This window comes from Sphaeramia orbicularis, chromosome 21 (genome assembly GCF_902148855.1).
Source record: "Sphaeramia orbicularis chromosome 21, fSphaOr1.1, whole genome shotgun sequence".
Lineage (NCBI taxonomy): Eukaryota > Metazoa > Chordata > Actinopteri > Kurtiformes > Apogonidae > Sphaeramia > Sphaeramia orbicularis.
Window position 1 is genome coordinate 29,033,849 of NC_043977.1, and position 22,731 is coordinate 29,056,579.

Here is a 22,731-nt window from a genome sequence, read left to right on the forward strand (position 1 = left end):
GGAACTGGATAAAACAGTTTCATGTTCAAGTTGTATGTTTCTTGTACATTTGAAGACTGAAAATAAAAAAGACCTTGATCAAAAAAAAAGTTGAAGTTCTGACTCAATTTCTTTACTTATTTATATTCAAAGCATCTGCACCTCCACTACAGTGTGTGTTCTTGTGCTACATGTGTTTATGTGTTTTATTCACCTTTTTCTTTCTCTGTTTTTTCCAGGTTTGAGTGCAGCCAAGCTGTTGAAAGCCAGTGGACTGAGCCCCGTGGTTCTGGAAGCCAGGGATCGGGTCGGAGGTCGTACCTTCACCGTGCGGGTAAGACCTCCAGAGTCACTACGACTGTAAATGTAAGAATTTCCCTCTTCAGACTTTCCACAGCTAACTGTCTGTGAACGTTTGTCCTTGTTGCAGAATAAGGAGACCAAGTGGGTCGACCTAGGCGGGGCTTACATCGGTCCAACTCAGAACCGAATCCTCCGACTGGCCAAAGAATATGGCGTTAAAACCTACAAAGTCAACGAGCAGGAGAACCTGGTGCATTATACCAAAGTAAGAGTCTCCGCCTCCCTCTGTGTGAGGTTGAAAACAGCAGAAAGGAATCTGGTATCTGTGGAGGTTCACTGACGGACCTGTACATTTTCCAGATGTGCCTTTCAGATTGAACCTAAAGATAAACCAAAACATCTGGGGCCACACATATTTCACAACAGGAAATGTAGGTCTGTGTCCAAAGGCCTGTGAGGATGTGTACATTTAGCAAATACTGGCTCCAAGTACATGTGGACCTCAGAGCACCATCTAGTGGACTGTACCAACAAATGTTACATTAAACGGAAAACGAACAAAGAATTTTACTAAATTAGTCACCATGTTTCCTCAGTTCGCTCTGTTGCAGAACATAACCTTGAAGGCTTTTGTTTTAACATAGGCTAATAGGGATGGGAATCGAGAACCGGTTCTTTTTGAGAACTGGATCCCAGTAGCTCGATTCCTTGGAATCGTTTGCCTGCCTGCTTAAAGATTCTGCTTATCGATTCTGCCTTTGTTGCGCATGCGCGATGACATGCGTATGCTGCATTGTTTTGGTCAGACTGTAGCCATCATGGCATTGAAGCAGAAACAGTCTAAAAAGACGACACCAGGTCCACTGGAACACTGTCAAAGCCTCCATTTCTTCAAAAAGGTGAAGTCCCTCCAATATGTTCAAACATTTGTCCACAGCATGTGATTCATTTACAGGAATGTCACGTATTTGATACGCTATTTAGTGACGCTTGTGAATGTAGCGGCAGAGTGAACACCAGGCCGTCATCTGGGCCCTGTTCCAGTTCCGGTGCGGTGCATATCAAATACAAGTTTCCGAAGGTAGGGGAAAGGAAATGAGGTGCACAACAACGGGAGACAGGCCAAGTCGAACTGGTTCCACGTAGTGAAAATGCAGCAATAAAGGAATTAGTAAAGCGTCTTTAGTTTCACTTTCACCGTGCCCCCCCCCCAAAACCGGGCCCGGCGTCATCTGTTATTATTATTTGTACATATTGTATATGTTATATTTTCTGTGCAGATGGAAATATAAAACACAGTTAATGCAAACATACCTGTTTGTACTCTTTTATTCCTTCCCCCAAAGAGAATCGATAAGGAATCGGATCGATAAGCAAAATCGATAATGGAATCGGAATTGTTAAATTCTTATCGATTCCCATCCCTATTGGCTAAATATGGTCATATTTTCTTAAAAATAAATTAAAATGTCCTCAGACTGTTTCACATTAAAAGCTCGATGTAGTTTAAGCTGATTTCTTAATAAGCCTTTTACTGTGAAACATTTGCACACATACGACAAACTTTAGTGACGGAGATCAGACAAAAACACCTCCTAAATTTGGAAAACAATGTGAATACTTTGCCTCATTTTACTAAATTAAAGTGTGATTAAATATGAAAAAGGTGAGTTTGATGCACTTTAGTCACAAATCTACTGCATGTGCAAATATTTGATGCACTAAGACACTATTGCCCATAAAGTTAGAATAATTTTGTTTATATACCCATTCCTGATAGCTGATGTCAGCATATCAATTGCTTCTATATATGTGGCAAGTTTGAAGTAAATTGAAACAAAATGGATGTTTTTATAGACATTTAAAATGTTGCCTATTATAAGTAAATGGGAGACGAAAAAAGATTTTCAAAATTCATAAAAAATTTGAACTTTGACCTACTTTTCCCAAATGTAACCACATCTATTCTGGGTCACTGGCAATCTATAAACCTAATAAGGTATGAATTCAACCGATAGTTTTGCTGCTACAGACATTTGAAATTTTGTCCATTATAAGTGAATGGGGGGGGGGGGGAGTTTTTAAAAAATTTAGAAAAAATGTGAACTTTGACCTACTTTTCCCAAAATATAATGAGATCTATTATGGGTCACTGGTAATATATAAACAAAATTTGGTATGAATTTAACTTACAGTTTTGCTGCTTAGAGTATTAACAAACAAACAAATGAAAAATGTGATAGAGAACTTTTCAGTTTTTAAATAAATAGTGACTTTAACTTTTATGACCTTTGTAGTTCAGTTCAGTGTTTTGTGTGTCTTTTAAGGCTGTGCATATATTTAATGTATTTTCTTCTATCTAAAACAAAAGAGAATGAGAAATAAATATGTATGTTCATTTCAACTCAGCAAAACAAGCACAATACTGTCATTCAATAAATTGACTTTGATCCGAACAGATCTTCAGCCAGTATCACAGAAAACAGAAAAATACCCATTGTTCTCTGTAATCTATTAAATTATGTAGTTGTTCTAAATAATTTTTTTGGAGATGACAAAGTGCAGACTACTATATTGTTGTGGCCTCTATTATAGAATTTGGAATAATAGCCGTGATTAGATAAACACCTTATTCACTGTTTAAAAGGAAACAACTTTACCTTCAAATAACAAACAGTAGGAACAGTATGTGCAAAAAGAAAGCTGCTTTCAGCATCCACAAAGGTAGGTATTACAGGGAGGAAAACCAAACATTAAATCCTACTCTGTGTCAGCCGTGCAGCCAGCCGCCCCTCTCCTCTTCAGCATTAGCGACTGTAGATTCTAATCTTCGCCAGAGGGAGTTTTGTAATGCGGTTTCTCTTTTCTTTGAGTGGTTGAAAGAGTAGCAAAGACACACAAACAGACAGAGGCCATGTTTCTTTGGTCTTGGTATTATGTGCTTCATATCTCATTAACGTGGGGTCACCGTTGTCCTTAAAACAGCCGTGTTCCTCCACCTGATTGGATTTGTTGTTCCTCATACTGTATGTAAAACTGTAAAAACGACTGCACTTCCTGTGTGCATTTGTGTGTCTTATACTCATTTTGTGGGAATGATTTTTACATAAATATACTTGTACTAAGGATGAAATCTAACCAGTAATAGTCTAATAGGCTTTAGATGCCTGAATAAGGATGTATTTGCATTGACTTCTGGGTAAATTATAACTTTTTTTTCCAACTATATTTATTGAACATTTTCAATGAACACGACAGACATATCAATTCGTAGCAGTCAATGCACAATCAAGAATGACATATGTGACTGTCAACACCCATCCCTTCCCACCCACTCAACCCACAGGCCAAAAAAAAAAAACAAAACATAGAAGAAAATCAAAAAACGGAAACCATAAATAATGATAAAGGAACTCAAATCATAAAAGTAAAAAGTTAGTATAGTACACAGAAATAAGAGAAGAAAGGAAAAGACTACACGTAATTTCTCATTCCCTCTTTTCCTCTCCTTTCCCCTCTTTCTCAATGATGCTTAATCATCTATATTCTGAGGAAAATTTAAAGAATTGAAATACCGTAAAAATGGATCCCAAGTGGTATGAAATAATTTAATTGAGCCTCTAAGAGAAAATCTCAACTTTTCAACCTTAAGATTGTAAAGCACCTCACGACAATTATAACTTTTTTTTTTGCATCACTGCAGAAAACTTTTAATAAGTACCAGATATTTGGGAAAAAAAGAAACAATTACCAGAGATTTTAGGAAAAAGATATTCCTTTATGACAGACTGCTGATTTTTTTTTAACACATAACTTCAACTAAAAACAGTTATTATGGAAAAACTCATGCAGTCCTGGAAAAAATAAGTTTAGGGTTTGAGTCAGGTTGAGGTTAGTCATCACTGTCATTTATACGTCTCATTTCTCTTTCTAAAATATTCAAACAAACTACTAATGGTGTTTTGGGAATAGGGTTACTAACTTTTTGGGTTAAATTTAATAAAAATGTATTTATGTGAAATTGTAAAACTAGGGTTAGATCAATCTAAGCTGCAACCGTTCAACTGCAGGTCTGGAACTCTAGATCACTCTGAAACATCGGAGCCTTTGGAAACTTCTCCTACACTTTACTCAGTTCTTACTGAACTGCAATGGACAGATGAGCTCAACATGAGCACGGAAGAGAAAACATGTACAGTGTAAATGCTAGAAGTTTAGTTTAGGTTAGTTTATTTCAGACACAGACATAATACAAAACATATGACACAAAAATAAAAATAATAATAATAATAAACAATACAGGGTGGGGAAGCAAAATTTACAATATTTTGAGGCAGGGATTGAAAGACAGTGTATGACCAATTAGTTTATTGAAAGTCATGAGAATTTATTTGCCACAAGAAAATTGACATAATAGAAAATGTTTTTATTCTACGTGTCCTCCGTCTTTCTCAATAACTGCCTTCACACGCTTCCTGAAACTTGCGCAAGTGTTCCTCAAATATTGGGGTGACAACTTCTCCCATTCTTCTTTAATAGTATCTTCCAGACTTTCTCGTAATAGTTTTGCTCATAGTCATTCTCTTCTTTCCATTATAAACAGTCTTTATGGACACTCCAACTATTTTTGAAATCTCCTTTGGTGTGACGAGTGCATTCAGCAAATCACACACTCTTTGACGTTTGCTTTCCTGATTACTCATATGGGCAAAAGTTTCTGAAAAGGTATGGATAATAGTGTTAGGTATGATTATGACATCAATATATGTTTGGTTTCAAAACAACTGACATAGTGCCTGCTGAGAAAATACAACTAAATGTTCATTGTAAATTTTGCTTCCCCACCCTGTACACAAATAAAAAAATCAAGCAATAGAAAAATAATAATAATAATGATAAACAATACACAAAAAATCAAATAATAGAAAAAAAAGAACAACTGTTATGCCTGAAAGTCGACAGATATAGGTTTTTCTAAGACTTATGCCGATTTTTAAAATTTGGTCAGCCAGACCAAATTTTTTTTTTTTTTTTTTTTTTTTAAAGCACATTAAAGCGCATTGACCATAAAATACAACTGAGACACTTAGATAACTAAGATTTTTAATGCAGCAATATAAATGAAAGTATTAATACACCTACACATAATACTCTTTTAACATTTATGGAACTTCAAGTGCTGCCCACACAGGTGCCTGATCAAATATCTTATAACTTTTTTACTACTGATCAAATATCTGCTTTCAAAAAAAAAATTAAGGCCGATAGCTGATGTTGAAAAAAAATCAATATATCGGCACGATATATCAGTCTACCTCTAAATCATCAGTCGACAACCTTTACAATCTAAAGAACCATTTTAGGAAAGAAATAGAAAAACTAAATGGTCTGGAGCCAAAAGGTACCCTTATATTTTTCCTCAAAGTGGTGACTGTTTAAGAAGCTCTTTAGGATTAGTTTGTACAGAACATGTGGAGAATAAATAATAGTTTCAGTGCATTTACAGAAATACAAAGAAGTTACAAAACTAAAGAAAACAGTGAAGTTTGTCATTATTTTCATTTTGCAGCAAAAATCACTTGGTATGTGAAGGCTTTCTTTGCAATGAAAGACAAATACCTTCAGTATCATGAAATTAAAAAGCAGTCTACTTTCACTCCTACTACAACTATTTTTTTAATTTGTTTGGACAGTAGTCTATGTTTTTACAATAATTTTGATTGTGTCAATAATAGCAAAATATGTTTAAAAAAAAAAAGTGTTATTCATTTCCATATGATTTTTGACAAAGCCACATTGAGCCACTGGAAAAGGGCCCAAGAACCGTATGTGGCCCCGGAGCCACAGGTTGCTACCCCTGCTCTAAATACTCACGATGTAAGAAAATACAAAATTGCATACAAAATATGCCTTAACATAACAGTAAAAGTGAGGATGACACATTGATTGATTAACACATTGAACATAATATTACACTGGAAGAAAATTCATCTTCATATACATGTGACCTGGGATTAAACTCCATCTTATTTTCACGTCTGACTGGTTTACAAAACAGTTTGCAAAACAACTTTTAAAACATTGTAAGAACAGTCTCGGGCAGTTTGTTTGTTTGTGTTGGTGCTTTTTACTTAACCCTTGATTTGCTTTGATTTATTTATTTATTTCGAACATGCAAAAAATAAATAAATAAATAAATAAATAAAACATTCAAATGGACAGAATCTATCTCCAAGCACATACAAGTCTGAATTTTGCATGGTCGAAAAGGAGTGGGAAGAAGTATGAACTTATTTAATCCTACCCCTCAGTGCTTTTACACCTTTATCGCTAACTTGATACAAGAGTCAAACAATAATATGATAATATAATATAATAATAACCCTAAAATGTACTATTGAAAAACAGAAACACACTCCACCTTTTTTTATTTATGTTTATCGACCAAAACACACTCCTGCAGAAACTTTTACAGACATATGAAGCACTTCCTGAAGCATATCACAGTTTTATCCCCACTGTCATGTGCTGTTCTTTTATATTTTTGTGTTTAGGACGTTAAAAACTGTTTTGTATTTGCGATCGCAGCCTCCTTTTATTCACTTCATGTCCTGAACTGACATGAAATTGCCCCAAATAAACCTACTTATCGTATCATTCTTGGAAAATTGTATCAACTAATGCTGATAAAGGTGTTGACGGAATAACAGCGGGCCCACTCAGATTATTTAGTCCTTTCCTTGTTCCTTGCTTCTGGATTTAGGTATAGTAGATATGCACTGAACATGAGTGACTGTTTATGGGTTTTTACTGTTTACCTTAAAACGAGATAAGAATGAAGAGAAAACGCTGAAACTCATGCAGCGTACTAATCAAATGGAACATGTAGCGCTTTTATTCACAAATCCAAATCGACTGTACTTAGTTGTTTTTGCAGGGTTGAAATGAGCGTCTCTATAATACCTACCTTTGTGGACGCTGAAAGCAGCTTCCTTTTTGCACGAACTGTTCCTACTGTTTGTTATTTGACTGTAAAGTCGGTTCCTTTTAAACAGCGAATAAGGTGTTTATCTAATCACGGCTGTTACTCCAAATTATACAATAGACGCCACAAACAACATAGTAGTCTGCGCTTTATGACCTGCAATAAATTATTTACAACAGCTACATAATTTAATAGATTACAAAGAACAATGGGTATTTCCCTGTTTTCTGTGATACTGGCTGAAGATCTGTTTGGATCAAATTTGACCTCATAAGTGAATTTATTGAATGACAGTATTGTGCTTGTTTTGCCGTTTTTGCAGAGTTGAAATGAGCGTACATATTTATTTCTCATTCCCTTTTCTTCAGATACAGCAAGAAAATACATTAAATATCTGCACAGCCTTACAAGATAAACAGAACACTGAACTAAATAGTTTGTAAAGGTTAAAATAACTATTTAATGTGACCCCTGACCCCATGATAAGAAGCAGCACAAACACTTAGAAACATCTGACATGAGATGAATGAAACCTAGAGTAAAACATCAGAAAATGAATGCAATTAATGTCATATTGTCTGAACAAAAGGGTTAAAGATGTTAATTTTAAAGGGAATTCACACTAAATACTATCATTATGGTTTATAGAAGATGATTTTTCCTCTGAAGCATTAGTTTTTACCGCTGTACATACTTCACCCTCATAGCATAATTGCATAATAATTCAGGTTTCTTGAATTTATAAATCTGCATTCAATACTCAAGCCTCACAGTTTGAGAAACACTGACATTGTGCATTTCTCAAAATACCATATCATTAACCTTATAGTATAATTACTTACGTCATATTTTTTCAGGTCAAAGCTAATGATGAAAAATAAATCAGCAGTGCTAAGAGAGTAAAGTTATGCCGATATCACAATTTGTCCAAATTAGGGATGTAACGATATGAAAATTTCATATCACGGTTAGTGTGACCAAAATGATCACGGTTATCATTATTATCGCGGTATTGTTGAAATTGTGCTCAAAATGTTCAAGAAGTACTTATAGACGTACTGAAATAATTTAACCAAGTTGTATTTTTAAAAAAAATAAAAATAAAATAAAATAATAGGCACAATGTACCTTCTGTTGCAGAAACATTCAAATATTAACCCTTAGTGGTCTGAGCCTATTTTGTCCGTTTTTCAGTACTTTTGATTTTGCCTCTATATATATATATATATGTGTGTGTGTGTGTGTGTGTATATATATATATATATATATATATATATATATATATATATATATATATATATATGTATATATATGTGTGTGTGTGTATATATATATATATATATATATATATATATATATATATATATATATATATATATATACTATACAAAGAAATGTTTACTATACCCATGTTTGGTATCTTTTTTTTCAGCACAACTTCATCTATATCATCAGCCTATTATTTTTTTCACTTTAACCTACTATAGCAACATAAAAGGTCAGAAAACACAAAAAAATATAAAATTCGATTTGAAAAATGTATATAATTTGTTGCATAAATAACACAAAGATGCTTAACGAACCTTTTCAAAGACTTTAAAAATGAATATTGGTTCCAAATATTAGGCATAGAAAATCAAAATTGTAATAAATTAAAACTATACTCAAATATTTGACATAAAAGCAGATCTTTACATTGTTTTTTTTTTTTCCCTAAAAGTGCGGTAATCAAACACGGTTATCATGATAATTCGAATTTAAACGCTAATACTAACCATCTGCAATTTTACCGCAGTTTACGTTGTACCGGTAATCGTTACATCCCTAGTCCAAATATATGATTTTAATGTGCAATTATGCCATGAAGCTAACGAAAAGAACTTCCTCTGACAACATTTTACATAGGTGCTGTCGTTGAATTCTGCACAAGATGTAATTCATTTGAAGAAATCTGGTATGCTCAGTTGTAATACATATAATAGAAGTCATCTTCCTCTGCACTAGTCCTGGACAGTCCAGTGTGGTGGTCATCTCAGGCCTCTGTCCACAACACTGATGTACTATTTGCATGACCTACTTCAGCAGTGCTGTGAAATGTCACCAGTACGGCGTTTGGCACAGACAGAGCGGTCTGGGAAGGGGGTGAAATGTGGTTGAACAAAGGGACTAGGCAGCTGCACTGATGAAGGCTGCATGTGGAACCATGTGTTGGAGCTCCTGTGAGTGTCTCCTTAGCTACTATCTCTGTAAGATCCACTCAAAGATGGACTCACACACACGCCACTGGTAGCTTTCTGGCAGGTTTCCATGGCAGCATACCTCATCAAATGCTAGTCACCCCTATCAGTGGCAGACGGCATATTCGTCTGTGTTTGTGCACTCATGCTTTTTCTGCTTGCATATGTGTGGAGGGATTAGTTTTGTTTTCGCTGTCACGGCTGACTCTGCAAAAATGTTGTAAAAATGGAATACCCAGCACAGAAACTCATGAATGTCTGTATTTGTCTACCTCTCTTTAGTTTCCATAAATATATTTCCTCCATTTATGGTCATTTAAGGTTATTTTACCTGTTTTTTGAAGAATTAACACACATTATTAGAAATGAACGTGGCAAGTTTTGACGCAAATATTCAATACTTATCTTCCTGTCCGAGGTGGTTTCACTTTTCAATAAATGTCATAGTTTTGCCCTCTGCATTTTTACATTCAGTCTCGATTTTGAGAGCAGAAGGAAGGTGTATATGTTAAAATTCTGACGTTTCCTTGCTTCAGCTCTTGCATTTTTAGCTTGTATCACTGCTGTCTTTAACCCACAAAGACCCAAACATCCACCATCAACCAATACCATCTACTGAGCTAAAATGTTCAATACCTGTTAGTCCCCTAATCCTATCAATACATGTAAATAATTGGTGTAAAATACAGTTTGTCATCTTTTCATGGTCATCAGATTTGACCCATTTGGACGTTCAGAGGCTCTGTAGTTACCGTGGAAACACCGCCATCTTCTACAACATTGATTCACCAGTAAAACCCATGAAGTTGGGTCAGTGACAGTGGATGGAGACGGCTGGTTTATGTTCAGTTAATGCTATATTTTCCTGTAAAAGTCACTTTTTCTTCAGTTTTCACTCTTTCTGATATAATTACCATCAACTTTAATCTGAGATTTCATTAATATCTATATGCTCAGTCCAGGGCCAGATTAACACTTCATTGTACCCTGGGCAACAATATTCAAGGGCCCTATCATCACAACCCCAGGATCCCTATAATCTGGCAAAATACAGAATAAGTTCCAGGAATATATGTAAATATACCCCATACTTCAATATCTAACTATCATCAAATGCATTTTGATGTACAAATGTGTAAATGCTCGTAGAACTACAAGTGCACCCCTATAGCCTCTTGTCAAGGCCACTCACTTGCATATGATGATATGAAAACAAAACACATTAGCATCAGTATAATCTAAAATTGATCCACAACATTAGAAAGAGAGGGAAGTGTCCTCCATTTTCACAAAAAATAAATAAGAAACCATTTCCAAAGTATCCAGTATATATTTAAGAACACTTTTTGCCAACACGAATGTATTGAATCGTCAGAAAAAGCCCACAGACAAAACACAAACATAATCTGATAGACTCAGATATGAATTTTTACTCTTTCCCCGCCAGAGCATTTTCCATTGAGTTGGTAGCCAGCGCCAGCCTTTTTGGTCATTTTCACTCATCTTTGGAGGCTCACTGAAAATGTTGTGTTAGGAGTATGTGAACACTGAATACATCAAAAGAAAGAACAGAACTTCAACTTTTAAACACAAAAAACGATTTTATTCTATCTTCATTCGTTCGTGAGATATGAATATTTGAATATTGGTCATTTTCAGGAAAAAAATGAATTTAGAGCAAAAAACTGAGAAAATTGAATTTTTTCAAAGACATTGATTTTCAAGATAAAACTGATTTCCTATTTACATTTTTGACTCTTTCTTCTTTACCAACAGTAACACTGTATTCAAAATCACAAAATAAAATAATTATAACAACAATAATAATAACAAACAGCTCTAAGATATCCCATCATTCCACAAAATGTTAGTGGAATCCACACCAAACTTTAGACCAAACATCTTCTAAAGCACCAGGTTCCTTCTAAACTTTACACTTTGACATACATCAGTTATAAGTAACAACATATTAGTTTAGCTTTTTGATATAAACACTTCAATATTCCTCATTTTCAAGAAAAAAAGAAACAAATTCACTAAATACTGCAGATTTCTGGCCTTTGCTTGGCTGCACCACATCCTCCTGTTGGACCACCTGCTGTGTTTGATCTGTAAATAATTATATGGACATGTAGTTATTTATCTTTGGATGAATATATGTATTTATTTATTTATTTATTTCATACAAAAGCTAAATCAAACAGTGTCTTACCTGTGTCCCTGCTGACATTCTACAGCTGAATCTGTTCTGTGTCCTCAGTCTGAATCTGAACTCACTCTAACAGATGAACACTAGCTGTCCTTTGTCTTGTCCCACGTCTGGTTGTCTGTCTTCTCCTTGAATGTCCCCTAGAAATGTCTCTTTTCTCTTCCTCCTGTCTGTCATTTTCTCCGTGTCGCTCCGTGCCCCCCCCCCCATCTCCGTGTCGGACCTCAGCCGCTCCGTGTTTCCCGTGTTCCGTGTCCGTCTCCCTCACCTTCTATTTCTCCATTCCTGTCTCTAAATGGTTCTTCTGTAGCTCCATCACATATTGAACTGTCAGACTCTGTCTCCATAATCATCTTTAAGGCTTTTGAAACTGCGCGCGGTTCCTGCACAGTCTGCACTTCCTCATTCAGTGACTGCCGCTGGATGCGTTGCCATGGGATACGGAGACTCCAGTGCAAAAGCGTTTAACCCGGTCCTTCATTTTTCCGAAAAAACTGCTTAACTGTTTGTTTTTGGACTAAGGAAAGTATTTCACATGATCCGCAACACCTCCAACTATAGCATAACAGTGAAAACACGGACTGACGGAAAATCTCGTCATTGGCGAAGAAAGAGTTAAACAGAAATCCACTTGTCACCTCAGAATTCAACAAGAGAGTTAAAGTAAGTGCAATGTAAACATCGTTTTGATTCGCGTACGTACATAGTTCTTGACGTCTCACATCCCGCTCAGTGCACGCACGTTGATTTGCGTCACAGCTGATTTGCTTTTTGGACTGACCAATGAGGAGAGGGTCTCAGCTCACGGTCACAGACAGCAGGAGCAGGGTTTCTGTGCAGTGCAATAGCTCCGGACAGCGGACAGTTTCATTTATAAGCAAAAGATAACCAGATATTTTCGTTATGCCCGAGCTACCCAGGGCCCTTCAGACATCGCGGGCCCCTGGGCAATTGCCCAGTTGCCCATATGGTTAATCCGGGCTTGGCTCAGTCAATTAAATGTAGGAAAATACCTGGTTTTAACTTAAAAATGTGAAAGAGGATAATATTAGAATAAATTGTGATGAATCACTTAAGAAAGGCTAAACACCGCCATCTTCTACAACACTGATTCTCCAGTAAAACCCATGGAGTTGGATCAATGACAGTGGATGGAGATACTTGGTTTATGTTCAATTAATATGTTTGACTGAAAAAAAAATCACTTTTTTTCTGTTTTGATTCAATAATCTTTGATTTACTCTGAGCTTTTATGAACATCTACATGATCTGTAAATTAAACATAGGAAAATAGAAATGCAAAATTCTGGGATTAATATTATAATAAATGGTGATAAATCACTTAGGAAAGGTGAAGTAGAGAGAAATGTTCATTTGGGAACTGACACAAGAGTCACACTGGGTCCTTACGGGTTAAGAGAAATAGGTGCAATTTCAACCATATTATTCCTGTTACTAAATGTTTTGTTTATTTATAATAATAATAATAATAATAATAATAATAATAATAATAATAATAATAATCTATTTTATTTGTGTAGCGCTTTTCATAGAACCCAAAGACACTTTACATGCAGCAGATTAAAACATAAACCGGACATATTAAAAACAGATTAAAAGCAGGTGCAAAAGGCAGGTATAGGAATATGAAACAGTTAAACATTAAACATTAGGATTAAACATTAAAAGCAATCTTAAATAAATGACTTTTTAAAAGGGATTTAAAGGTGTTGGGGTCGAAGCAATGTCGGATAGAAGGTGGGAGGGGGTTCCAGAGGGTTGGAGCTGCAATGGAGAAGGCTCTGCCCCCCCAGGTTTGGTATTTGTAGACCCACTGTGATCTGTAAGTTGTAATGCACAAATGTAAATGGTAAACTGAGGCATAATATTGTTAAAATTACACTGATTTTTTTTTTTTTTTTTTTAAACGTTTGAGGTTGTACGTGTTATTCACATTTTTAAGGAAACATTATTGATGTAAACACTTCCATAATGTAATTAAACTTTTTTCACTGTTATTATTTTCCTTTCTGACCCACTTGAAATCATATTGGGGTGAATGTGGCCCCTGAACTAAAATGAGTTTGACACCCCTGCTGTAAAAGAATGGTTGCGTTTCTTCAACACAACAAGGAATACGTCTTAAATAAACAATAGTATCACTATATTTTTAAATTCACTATTAACTCATATAAGTAATAGTAGCAGAAGTTAAAATGTATATAGAGAGACATTGTATTGTATTCTAAAGGGTTTTGGATCAATTTTAACCTTTATTTCTCCTCAGTCTTGATATACACCATTGTTTATTTATTTAGTTCTAAAATTATGACTGTAATATACTATTATGGGATGTGTGTGTTTATGTGGTCTGATGCTGCAGTAGAACTGAGTCAAATGTGGTTGTGTGACTTTTATCCAAACCTTTGTATTTTTTGCTCCTCATCACAACAAACGGAGTCACCCTGTTGAGTATCACTACACTGTATTTTGATTATAAGTAGCTTTGGATTAGCCGAGGTTTGATTCAGACTGATAAACTCTAAAAACGAATGCCATGTCTAACTTTTCTGATCACAGCGTAAGTGTCAATTTTACGGACTAAAATTGTCGTAGTCTGACTTATATGATAGTGCTTTCATGAATGCACTTGACAGTAGCTTGAGCAGGAAGCCAGCATGTGAGCCAAGCCATTGTGTAATTAGAGTTAGCTTTCAAGAAAGCCGCGTAGCTAATCAGCTTTTCTATGGCAGATTGTAATCCAAAAGGCCAGCGCTGGTTTCCCTTATCAGCAAACTACTGCCTAACAGGCAGCTGCAGCTCTCAGCACTGGATTTATTAATAAAGTATCTCTATCAGAGCTGGGGAGGCAGACTTTGATTAAATACTTTCCCTGGTTATCAAAGATTGAGAAAGAGCATGGATTGTGTCCTCTGTCCGTCTGCCATGTGGACGTCGTGCATATTTGCACGTTCACAGGAACCAACAGAAGTGACTCATGATTGCACCTACACCACACAAAAGTATGTTATTAGGATTTTCTAACAGTATCTTTATCTGTCGTTTAAGTCAAAGACGCTGGAGGCCAATAATCTTAAGTGTATTTGTTTTTCCATAATTAATGCAGTTATATGGTTTATATGGTTTATATGGTTTGTTTAAAATAGATATAGGGTAAAGGTAAAGAAACCCGCCTGACACAGTGGACGTTTAACCCATAAAGACCCAGTGCTACATTTGTGGTAGTTCCCAAATGAATTTTTCAAAATTTTCAGCCTTTCTTCAGTGATTCATCACAATTTATTCTAATATTATCCTCTGTATTTCGCATTTTTAAGTTAAAACCAGGTATTTTCCTGCATTTAATTGACTGATCATGTAGATGTTCATAAAATGTCAGATTAAAGCTTATGGTAAATATATCAGAAATAGGGAAAACTGAAGAAAAAGTGACTTTTACAGGAAAATATAGCATTAACTGAACATAAACCAACCGTCTCCATCCACTGTCACTGACCCAACTCCATGGGTTTTACTGGTGAATCAATGTTGTAGAAGATGATGGTGTTTCCACGGTAACTATGGAGCCTCTGAACGTTCAAATGGGTCATATCTGATGACCATGAAAAGATGACAAACTGCATTTTACACCAAGTATTTACATGTATTGATGGGATTAGCGGATCAACAGGTTTTATATTTTTTACATCAGTAAATGATTGTGGTCACTGCTGGATGTTTGGGTCTGTATGGGTTACTAGTAGCATAAGTCAGTCACTGGTGATCATCTATTTTTGTTTAGAAACAGGAAACTTGTCATTTCATTAATGTTTATAAATGAAGTATTAAACTATTATGCACTACCACTGACTCACATTCAGAAAGCTAAACAGCCCCAGCAGTAGAGGAGGCTTAGTTTACACATTCAGTAATATTTATGTTTAGTTTAACTGCTTTTTGCTTCTTCTAACTCCTAAGTAAAATATTAAACTCTTTATTTTTATTCCCTGTTTAATTAGTAGAACTGGACGTAATGGTCATATATCAGACAAATGTATTTTACTGTAATGTTAGTGAAAACTCTACACTTCCTTAAAAATTTCAACTTAAAAGCCCTATGGAGTTTACAGGGCTTTTATTGTCAAAGTGTTGCCATCTTGTGGCATTTATAAGTTATTACAAAGTACTTTTTGGCTCAGATATTAACACAAATGCACTCCAAAGGTAATGAAACCAGATATGACATTGTCTGAATTTGCTCAAATAAAACAGTAGAGTAGTGCATCCAACATTATATTTTCTCAGCCAAACCTCCTGGCAACTGACTTCTGATTTTTATATGAGGAAATACGGTGATAGTGATACATGAGGATAAAAAAAAAAAAATGCTAATTGTGTTTATAAATTTTAGAAAATGCAGTGTTTATCATGTCTTGCAGATGGGTATAGCGTACAGCCCACAGTGAGTGTCATATTCTCAACAATAATGAATCTTATTGCTGGGCGTTGAAGGTTTAAGGCTCATAGTTGAAATATTCATGTATCTAATGTCACCATACTCGGAAATCGACAGGAAAATTGGTTCAAGAAATGAGGTTCAAGAAAGTTGCACGTTACTTGTAGAAGAAATCTTTTCAAAGCCCAAAGCTGTGGCTGGTTCAGGGAGTTTTATTCACTGCACAGTGGAGACGGATTATATCACAAAAAAGGTGATATCCTGTCTGACTAGTGAATTTACAAGGTGATCAAAGGCTGGGCTCATTTAGACGACAATAGGGATTGTATTCTAAATAGTTTTTAGATGGAAACAACAATGGAAACTGTTTTCTAAAGATAAAGAGAGACAATAGCTGCTGTATTCTAAGTGATTCATTTAATTAACTGGATGCTTGTGAAATGATGCCAAGGCTCTTTTACAAACAGGGTCTTGTGAACAAACCCCACATAGATTCTTAAATGAAGCGTGTATTTCTGGAATTGCAGCTGTAGCAACTGAACTAAAATGATTTACATCCACTTACTTATAGATGGCCTTCTCAATGATCCAAATCTAAGAAACATTCTCTTTATTTTATCTACATTCAAAAGGTGTTTTATCATTTGGGTCAGTTCATTTTTAGATCAGCTCTGTCATTAGCAGCATCCGATACAAACAGAACCAATAAAAGAAGAAATTTATATGATAAACAAGTGGTGCCAGGCACAACAAACCCCACCCCTCGCACATATTGTGGTTTATTTTGGCATTGATCCAGCTGATGTCATCATGTCTATGCATGTGCTGATGTCCGCATATCAATTGCCTCTATGTATGTGCCAAGTTTGAAGTAAATTGAAACAAATTTTATGTTTTTATAGACATGTGAAATCTTGCCCATTCTAAGTAAATGGGAGGGAAAAAAAGACGTAAAAAATTCATACATTTTTTTTACTTTGACCTACTTTTCCCAAAATGTACTGACGTCTATTCTGGGTCACTGGCAATGTATAAACCCAATTTGGTATGAATTCAACCAATAGTTTTGCTGCTACAGACATGTGAAATTTTGCCCATTACAAGTACATGGGGAAAAAAAGGTTTTAAAAATGCATTAAAAAAAATTTAAACTTTGACCTATTTTTCCCAAATTGTGATTAGATCTATTGTTGGTCACTGGCAATCTATAAACCCAATTTGGTACATTTCCAAGATAAACTGTGCAGAAATCATGTTTAATCTCAAGATTAAATGCAGAAATCATGTTTAATCTCAAGATTAAACATGATTTCTGCACAGTTTATCTTGGAAATCTACCATCCACAGTCAACTCTAGAGACAAATATCTGATTAATACAATGATGGCAGCCTGTAAAAAAGCCATAACAAGAAAATGGCTGAGCAAAGAACCCCCAACAAAGAAGGAATGGATTGGAATTATTAAAGAAATAACCAATATGGAAAAACCAACTTTCTCCTTGAACCATAATTTGGACAAATTTACTAATTTTTGGCTAAAATGGACATCTACCCCAGGAGATGTGACGCCCCAATAGAACAGCACCTTGTTTTTCTCATGAGAAATACACATATACCTCAACATCTGCGTGTTTTTCTATCAGCATGTGTAAATATGCACTCCAGAAATTGTGCACAAATGTTTATGAAAATGATGGATGTAATTATGTCAGCAGGTTTACGGGACATGATCGGATGCAACATGAGAATATATCTGAATGATCTGACACGGACTGAAACAGGACAATACCCAAACTAACCCAACCCTCTTATTATGATTGGATAGCATTGTGACTCATTGACCCACATTTTTATCGCTGTACTTTAATTTTTGTTACTGCCCTGTCTGTGCTTGTTGACATCTCTTGTTTCGTATGTCTTTACTTTTTTGTTTTACTGTCTGTTTGTTAAAAAAGGTAAAATCGGTTAAAAATAAAGTATATAAAAAAAAAAGCAATTTGGTGTGAATTCAAAAGAAAGAAACAAACTGAACCAAAAACAATAGGGAGCGGGGTAATAAATAAGATTTGTTTCCACTGGCTTTTGATAAAACTTGTAAAATGGCTGAAAAGATTCTGTACTATATTGCAATAGTTGAGACCAGAGACAATCCTTAGTATGTATGTTAAAGGAGTTTGAGTATTCGGTTTTAAAACAGTGTAAATGAGTGGCGTTTCCGTGGTCAGTTCCCGTCGGTTCGTCAGCGGCAGCGTTACCTTCATGTGGTGTACGGTTACTTTCTCTCTGAGGCTGACTTGGTGCTTACTGATGTGGAAACAGATGCTGCCGTGCATCCTCTTCTCTCCCAATCGCCCTCCCCGTCTCTGCACTCGTCGCTCTGTATTCACTTCATCAGCGTCGCCATGGTGACAGACCTGTTGTTCAGGATGTGGCAGCAGGTAAACTGTACATTGTAAGACGCCGCATCCACCCCTAGTGTGTTTCTGCCTTGAGATGCCGGGTATTAGAAAATAATCCCATCGCGCTGTCATTGATCATTAGAAAAATAAAGTGATAGAATAAGTAAATGTCATATTACAAATAAAAGCAGTGGATCTTACCATGTAGGGGTCAATGTTCATAACTTTGACTCCAATTCAGACTCACACTCGGCTTTATTGTCATTCGATTAACCCATAAAGACTCAAACATCCACTGGTGACCAAGACCATCTGCTGATCTAAACTGTTTAATACCTGTTGATCCAATAATCTGATCAATACATGCAAATAATTGGTGTAAAATACAGTTTGTCATCTTTTCATGGTCATTGGATATGACCCATTTGGACATATAGAGGCTCTGTAGTTACCGTGGAAACACCGTCATCTTCTACAACATAGATTCACCAGTAAAACCCACGGAGTTGGATCAGTGACAGTGGATGGAGACGCTCGATTTGTGTTCAGTTATTGATAGATTTGCTGAAAAAGACACTTCTTCAGTTTTCTTTGTTTTGATATAATAACCTTTGAATTTAAATATAGGAAAATACATGATGTACACTGAAAAATGCATAACAGAGGATAATATTATGATAAATGGTGATAAATCACTTAAGAAAGGTTAAATAGAGAGAAAAATGTATTTGGGAACTGCCAGAAAAGTAGCTCTGAGTTTTTAGCAGTAGTTACCATGGGAACACCATCATCTTCTACAACATTGATTCACCGGTAAAACCCATGGAGTTTAATAAATGACAGTGGATGGAGACAGTTGCTTTTATGTTTTACCAAAAAAGTCACTTTTTCTTCAGTTTTGTCCGTTTAGATACAATAAACCTTTGAATTTACTCTGAGCTTTTATGAACATCTACATGATCAGTGAATTAATTATGGGAAAATACATGATTTACACTGAAAAAAATCAAAATAAAGAGGATAATATTACAATAAATGGTGATAAAAACACTTATAGATATAGAAAAAAATTCATTTGGGAACTGCCACAAAAGTACCACTGGGTCTTTATGAGTAAATGGTACATGATAGAACCAGACATAGTAACCCAAGTCCTGGTTTTTGTAGCAGGAGAAAGATAAAAAAAAGATAAAATATAAAATAAAACAACTTCTTAATACATACAAATTTACACAGTATGCAACAACAGTACAGTTACAATTAACCCCTTAAACCCTAAGCCTAACATGGTCTGTCTGGACTTATTTTTTCTTATTTTGACGATAAAAAAGGTTCGAAAATATGCTGTGACTGAGTCCTTTTGCCCATTTTTCCAGAGCACTTTGAACTTTCAAAATCTAGCTGTCATTTTTAATTTCCTGCATGTTATAATACTGCTAAAACTGCCTCTTCTCCAGCTTCTAGTACAGGGGGGAGCGAAACTACTGTAATGACCCAATAAAGCGTATAATGTGCAACATCTCAGGTTTCTCAAACCGTTGGAATTTTTCCAATTGCACAACAAGTGAAAGAGGTACAGTCATCCAAAATGCATATGTGCAGGGTGTGTCAGCAATGACATGTCAGGTTTTAAAGAGTTAAGAGTTGCATCATAGGATAATGGTTAATGATAAATTATTATTTCTCAATATCTACCATAAAATGGCAGCTATAGCTCTGATTAATCATCTTTGTGAGAAATATGTGTAAAAATATTAGCACTTTATCCCTTTCATGCATACTGGTCATTCCAGTGGACAGTTATTCTACGGCTGTTCTATTGTTTATTCATGGGTTTTGTTGTTTTAGTTCCATATCAGGACTCTTATGCATCATCCAAAACACTGCAATTCATACAATTACTGTAACTTTGCTGTTCTTGATAAACCTGATCTGCAGTAACATGTTTTAGTGTAAATCAATTGCTAATTGGTATTAAACTGTAATTAACAAACAATTTTTTTTTTTTTTTTTTTTTTTTTTGCATGTCCTCCTGAGACCCAGCGATGCATTTTGTCCTCTGTAGGGGACAAAAGTTTGACAGTTTTACTTTAAAAATGCTGTCCATTACAAAGGACATTCCATAAAAAAAACTATCAATAAATAAAAGTAGTTTTAAAAATGTATCTGAAAAAACTGTTGCATGATGCAGTTTCCAATTAAGAACATTTTTTAATGTAAAAAAGCTAAAACTGTCAATTTCCTGGGTCTCAGGAGGATTTTATCTCCATGAAATGAGTAATAACTAATATTAGGGTGTGATAAAATGTGAGAAAACAGTAGCAATTTAGCAATTAGTGGCATTAAAAAAAGCTTTTATTTCATAGTTTTCACATAGTATATCACTTTCTGATGATGGTTTTTATATAAATGTTTCTTTGCTTCAAAACTTAAATGCATGGTGTCCAGCTGAGGGGACATTTTTGTAACTCCATGAAAAATACGTTCATAAAGAAAAAAAAAAATCAATTGCATTGTTTTTTCATGCCTAAAGAGGAACAAAAACACTCAAGAAAAAAATATTGACTAAGGTTCTTAGAATTCGTGCATGAAAGGGTTATTATAAAAACCAGAAGTGTGAGCCGTTTGTGACCCTTGTACATAATTCCAGTTGTACTCTCACTCGTCCAAATGTACCACGGCCAAGCACATTTGACCTGTGGAGTCTATTCCGTTCTGTTCACTTTGTACTGTGTCCAAGTACAGATCACCAAACCACCACAGTTCAGTTGGACTCTGGACTGGTGTGGTTAGTAATCATGTATAGGAATGGAACAATTCCTCCTAATAAGTTATTTACAACTACTGAGGTCTAAATGTACTAGTAACCTGCCTATATGAAAACAGTCGACTACTGGAAACTGAAGAAAAAGCACGAATTGCAGCTATTCTTCTTGATTGTAATCTAACGTTACAGTGAATCATTCATCATTAGATTACATGCACAGTCGCTAATGGTTCAGGAGCTTTTAGAGCTGGAAATAAGGACCGGAAAACTTTCACCAAAGATAATGTGAGACAGGAGTATCCAGACCTATCTGTCACTTTGTTAGCTCAATGTAATCCGCTATCGTTCTGTAGAAGCAGAAACATCTCAGGTTGATTGGTTAGTTTGTATTTCTTAAAATGAATTACATCTTGTGCAGAATTCAATGACAGTACCTTTATAAAACATTGTCAGAGGAAGTTCTTTTTGTTTGCTTCATGGCATAATTGCACATTAAAGTCATATTTTTGGCCAAATTGTCATATCTACTTAACTTTACTTTCCTAACACTGCTGATTCATTTTGCATCAGTGGTTTTGTCCTAAAAAAAAAAAAAAAAAAAAAAAAAAAACATGACTTAACTAATCATGCTATGAGGTTAATGTTTTGCTTGGGGATGTGAGCTTTGAGGTTAAAAATGACTAAATCCCCACAAACTAAAACATGCATTTTGGTGAAAACTTTCCATTTTTAGTATTTAGTTGCTGCTTGGATGTTGTTGTGGTTGTGTGAAATAAACGGGGGGTGTGGGGTGGGGGTGTAACGGTGGTATGCAGTGAAACAGCTGCCCGGTGGTAGGATTATCCCAACACATCCTGTACATCCTGTGAACCAGGCCGTGGGCATGGTACAAGGAAACTGTGTCCACTGTGTGTGCACTCTGGCTTTGGGAAACTCAGTATAAATGTACAACTCTTTATCCAAGTTCATGTCTATAAACAAGTGGTGCCAGGCACAACAAACTCCGCCCCGCACACGTATTGTAGCTTATTTTGGCATCGATCCACTCTTTCATTCATATTCAATATTTCTTAAATATAAAAAATATACAGTATGTTCCAAGTTTGAAGTAAATTGAAACAAAATTGATGTTTTTATAGACGTTTGAAATTTTGCCCATTATAAGTAAATGGGAAAAGAAAAAGATTAAAAAATGTAACAAACTAGAAAAGAAAAGCACTCGGAGAGCACAGACCTCCACCAAGGCAGATCAGTGCCCCCCCCGCCCAATGTTTGTTTGTCTGTCTGTCCATGTGCAAGATAACTCAAAAAGTTATGGACGGATTTGGATGAAAATTTCAGGAAATGTTGATACCGGCACAAGGAACAAATGATTACATTTTGGTGGTGATTGGGA

At 35.4% G+C, this 22,731-nt stretch overlaps 1 protein-coding gene across 1 annotated transcript in view; it reads left to right on the plus strand.

Annotated features, from left to right (window-relative positions):
* mao (monoamine oxidase) overlaps window positions 1-22,731 on the plus strand; it is a 90,283-nt gene that overhangs the window by 39,839 nt on the left and 27,713 nt on the right. The window contains exons 2-3 of the mRNA XM_030124764.1: window positions 219-313; window positions 410-547. Coding sequence (XP_029980624.1) covers window positions 219-313; window positions 410-547 — 233 coding nt within the window. The remainder of the gene's footprint in view (window positions 1-218; window positions 314-409; window positions 548-22,731) is intronic.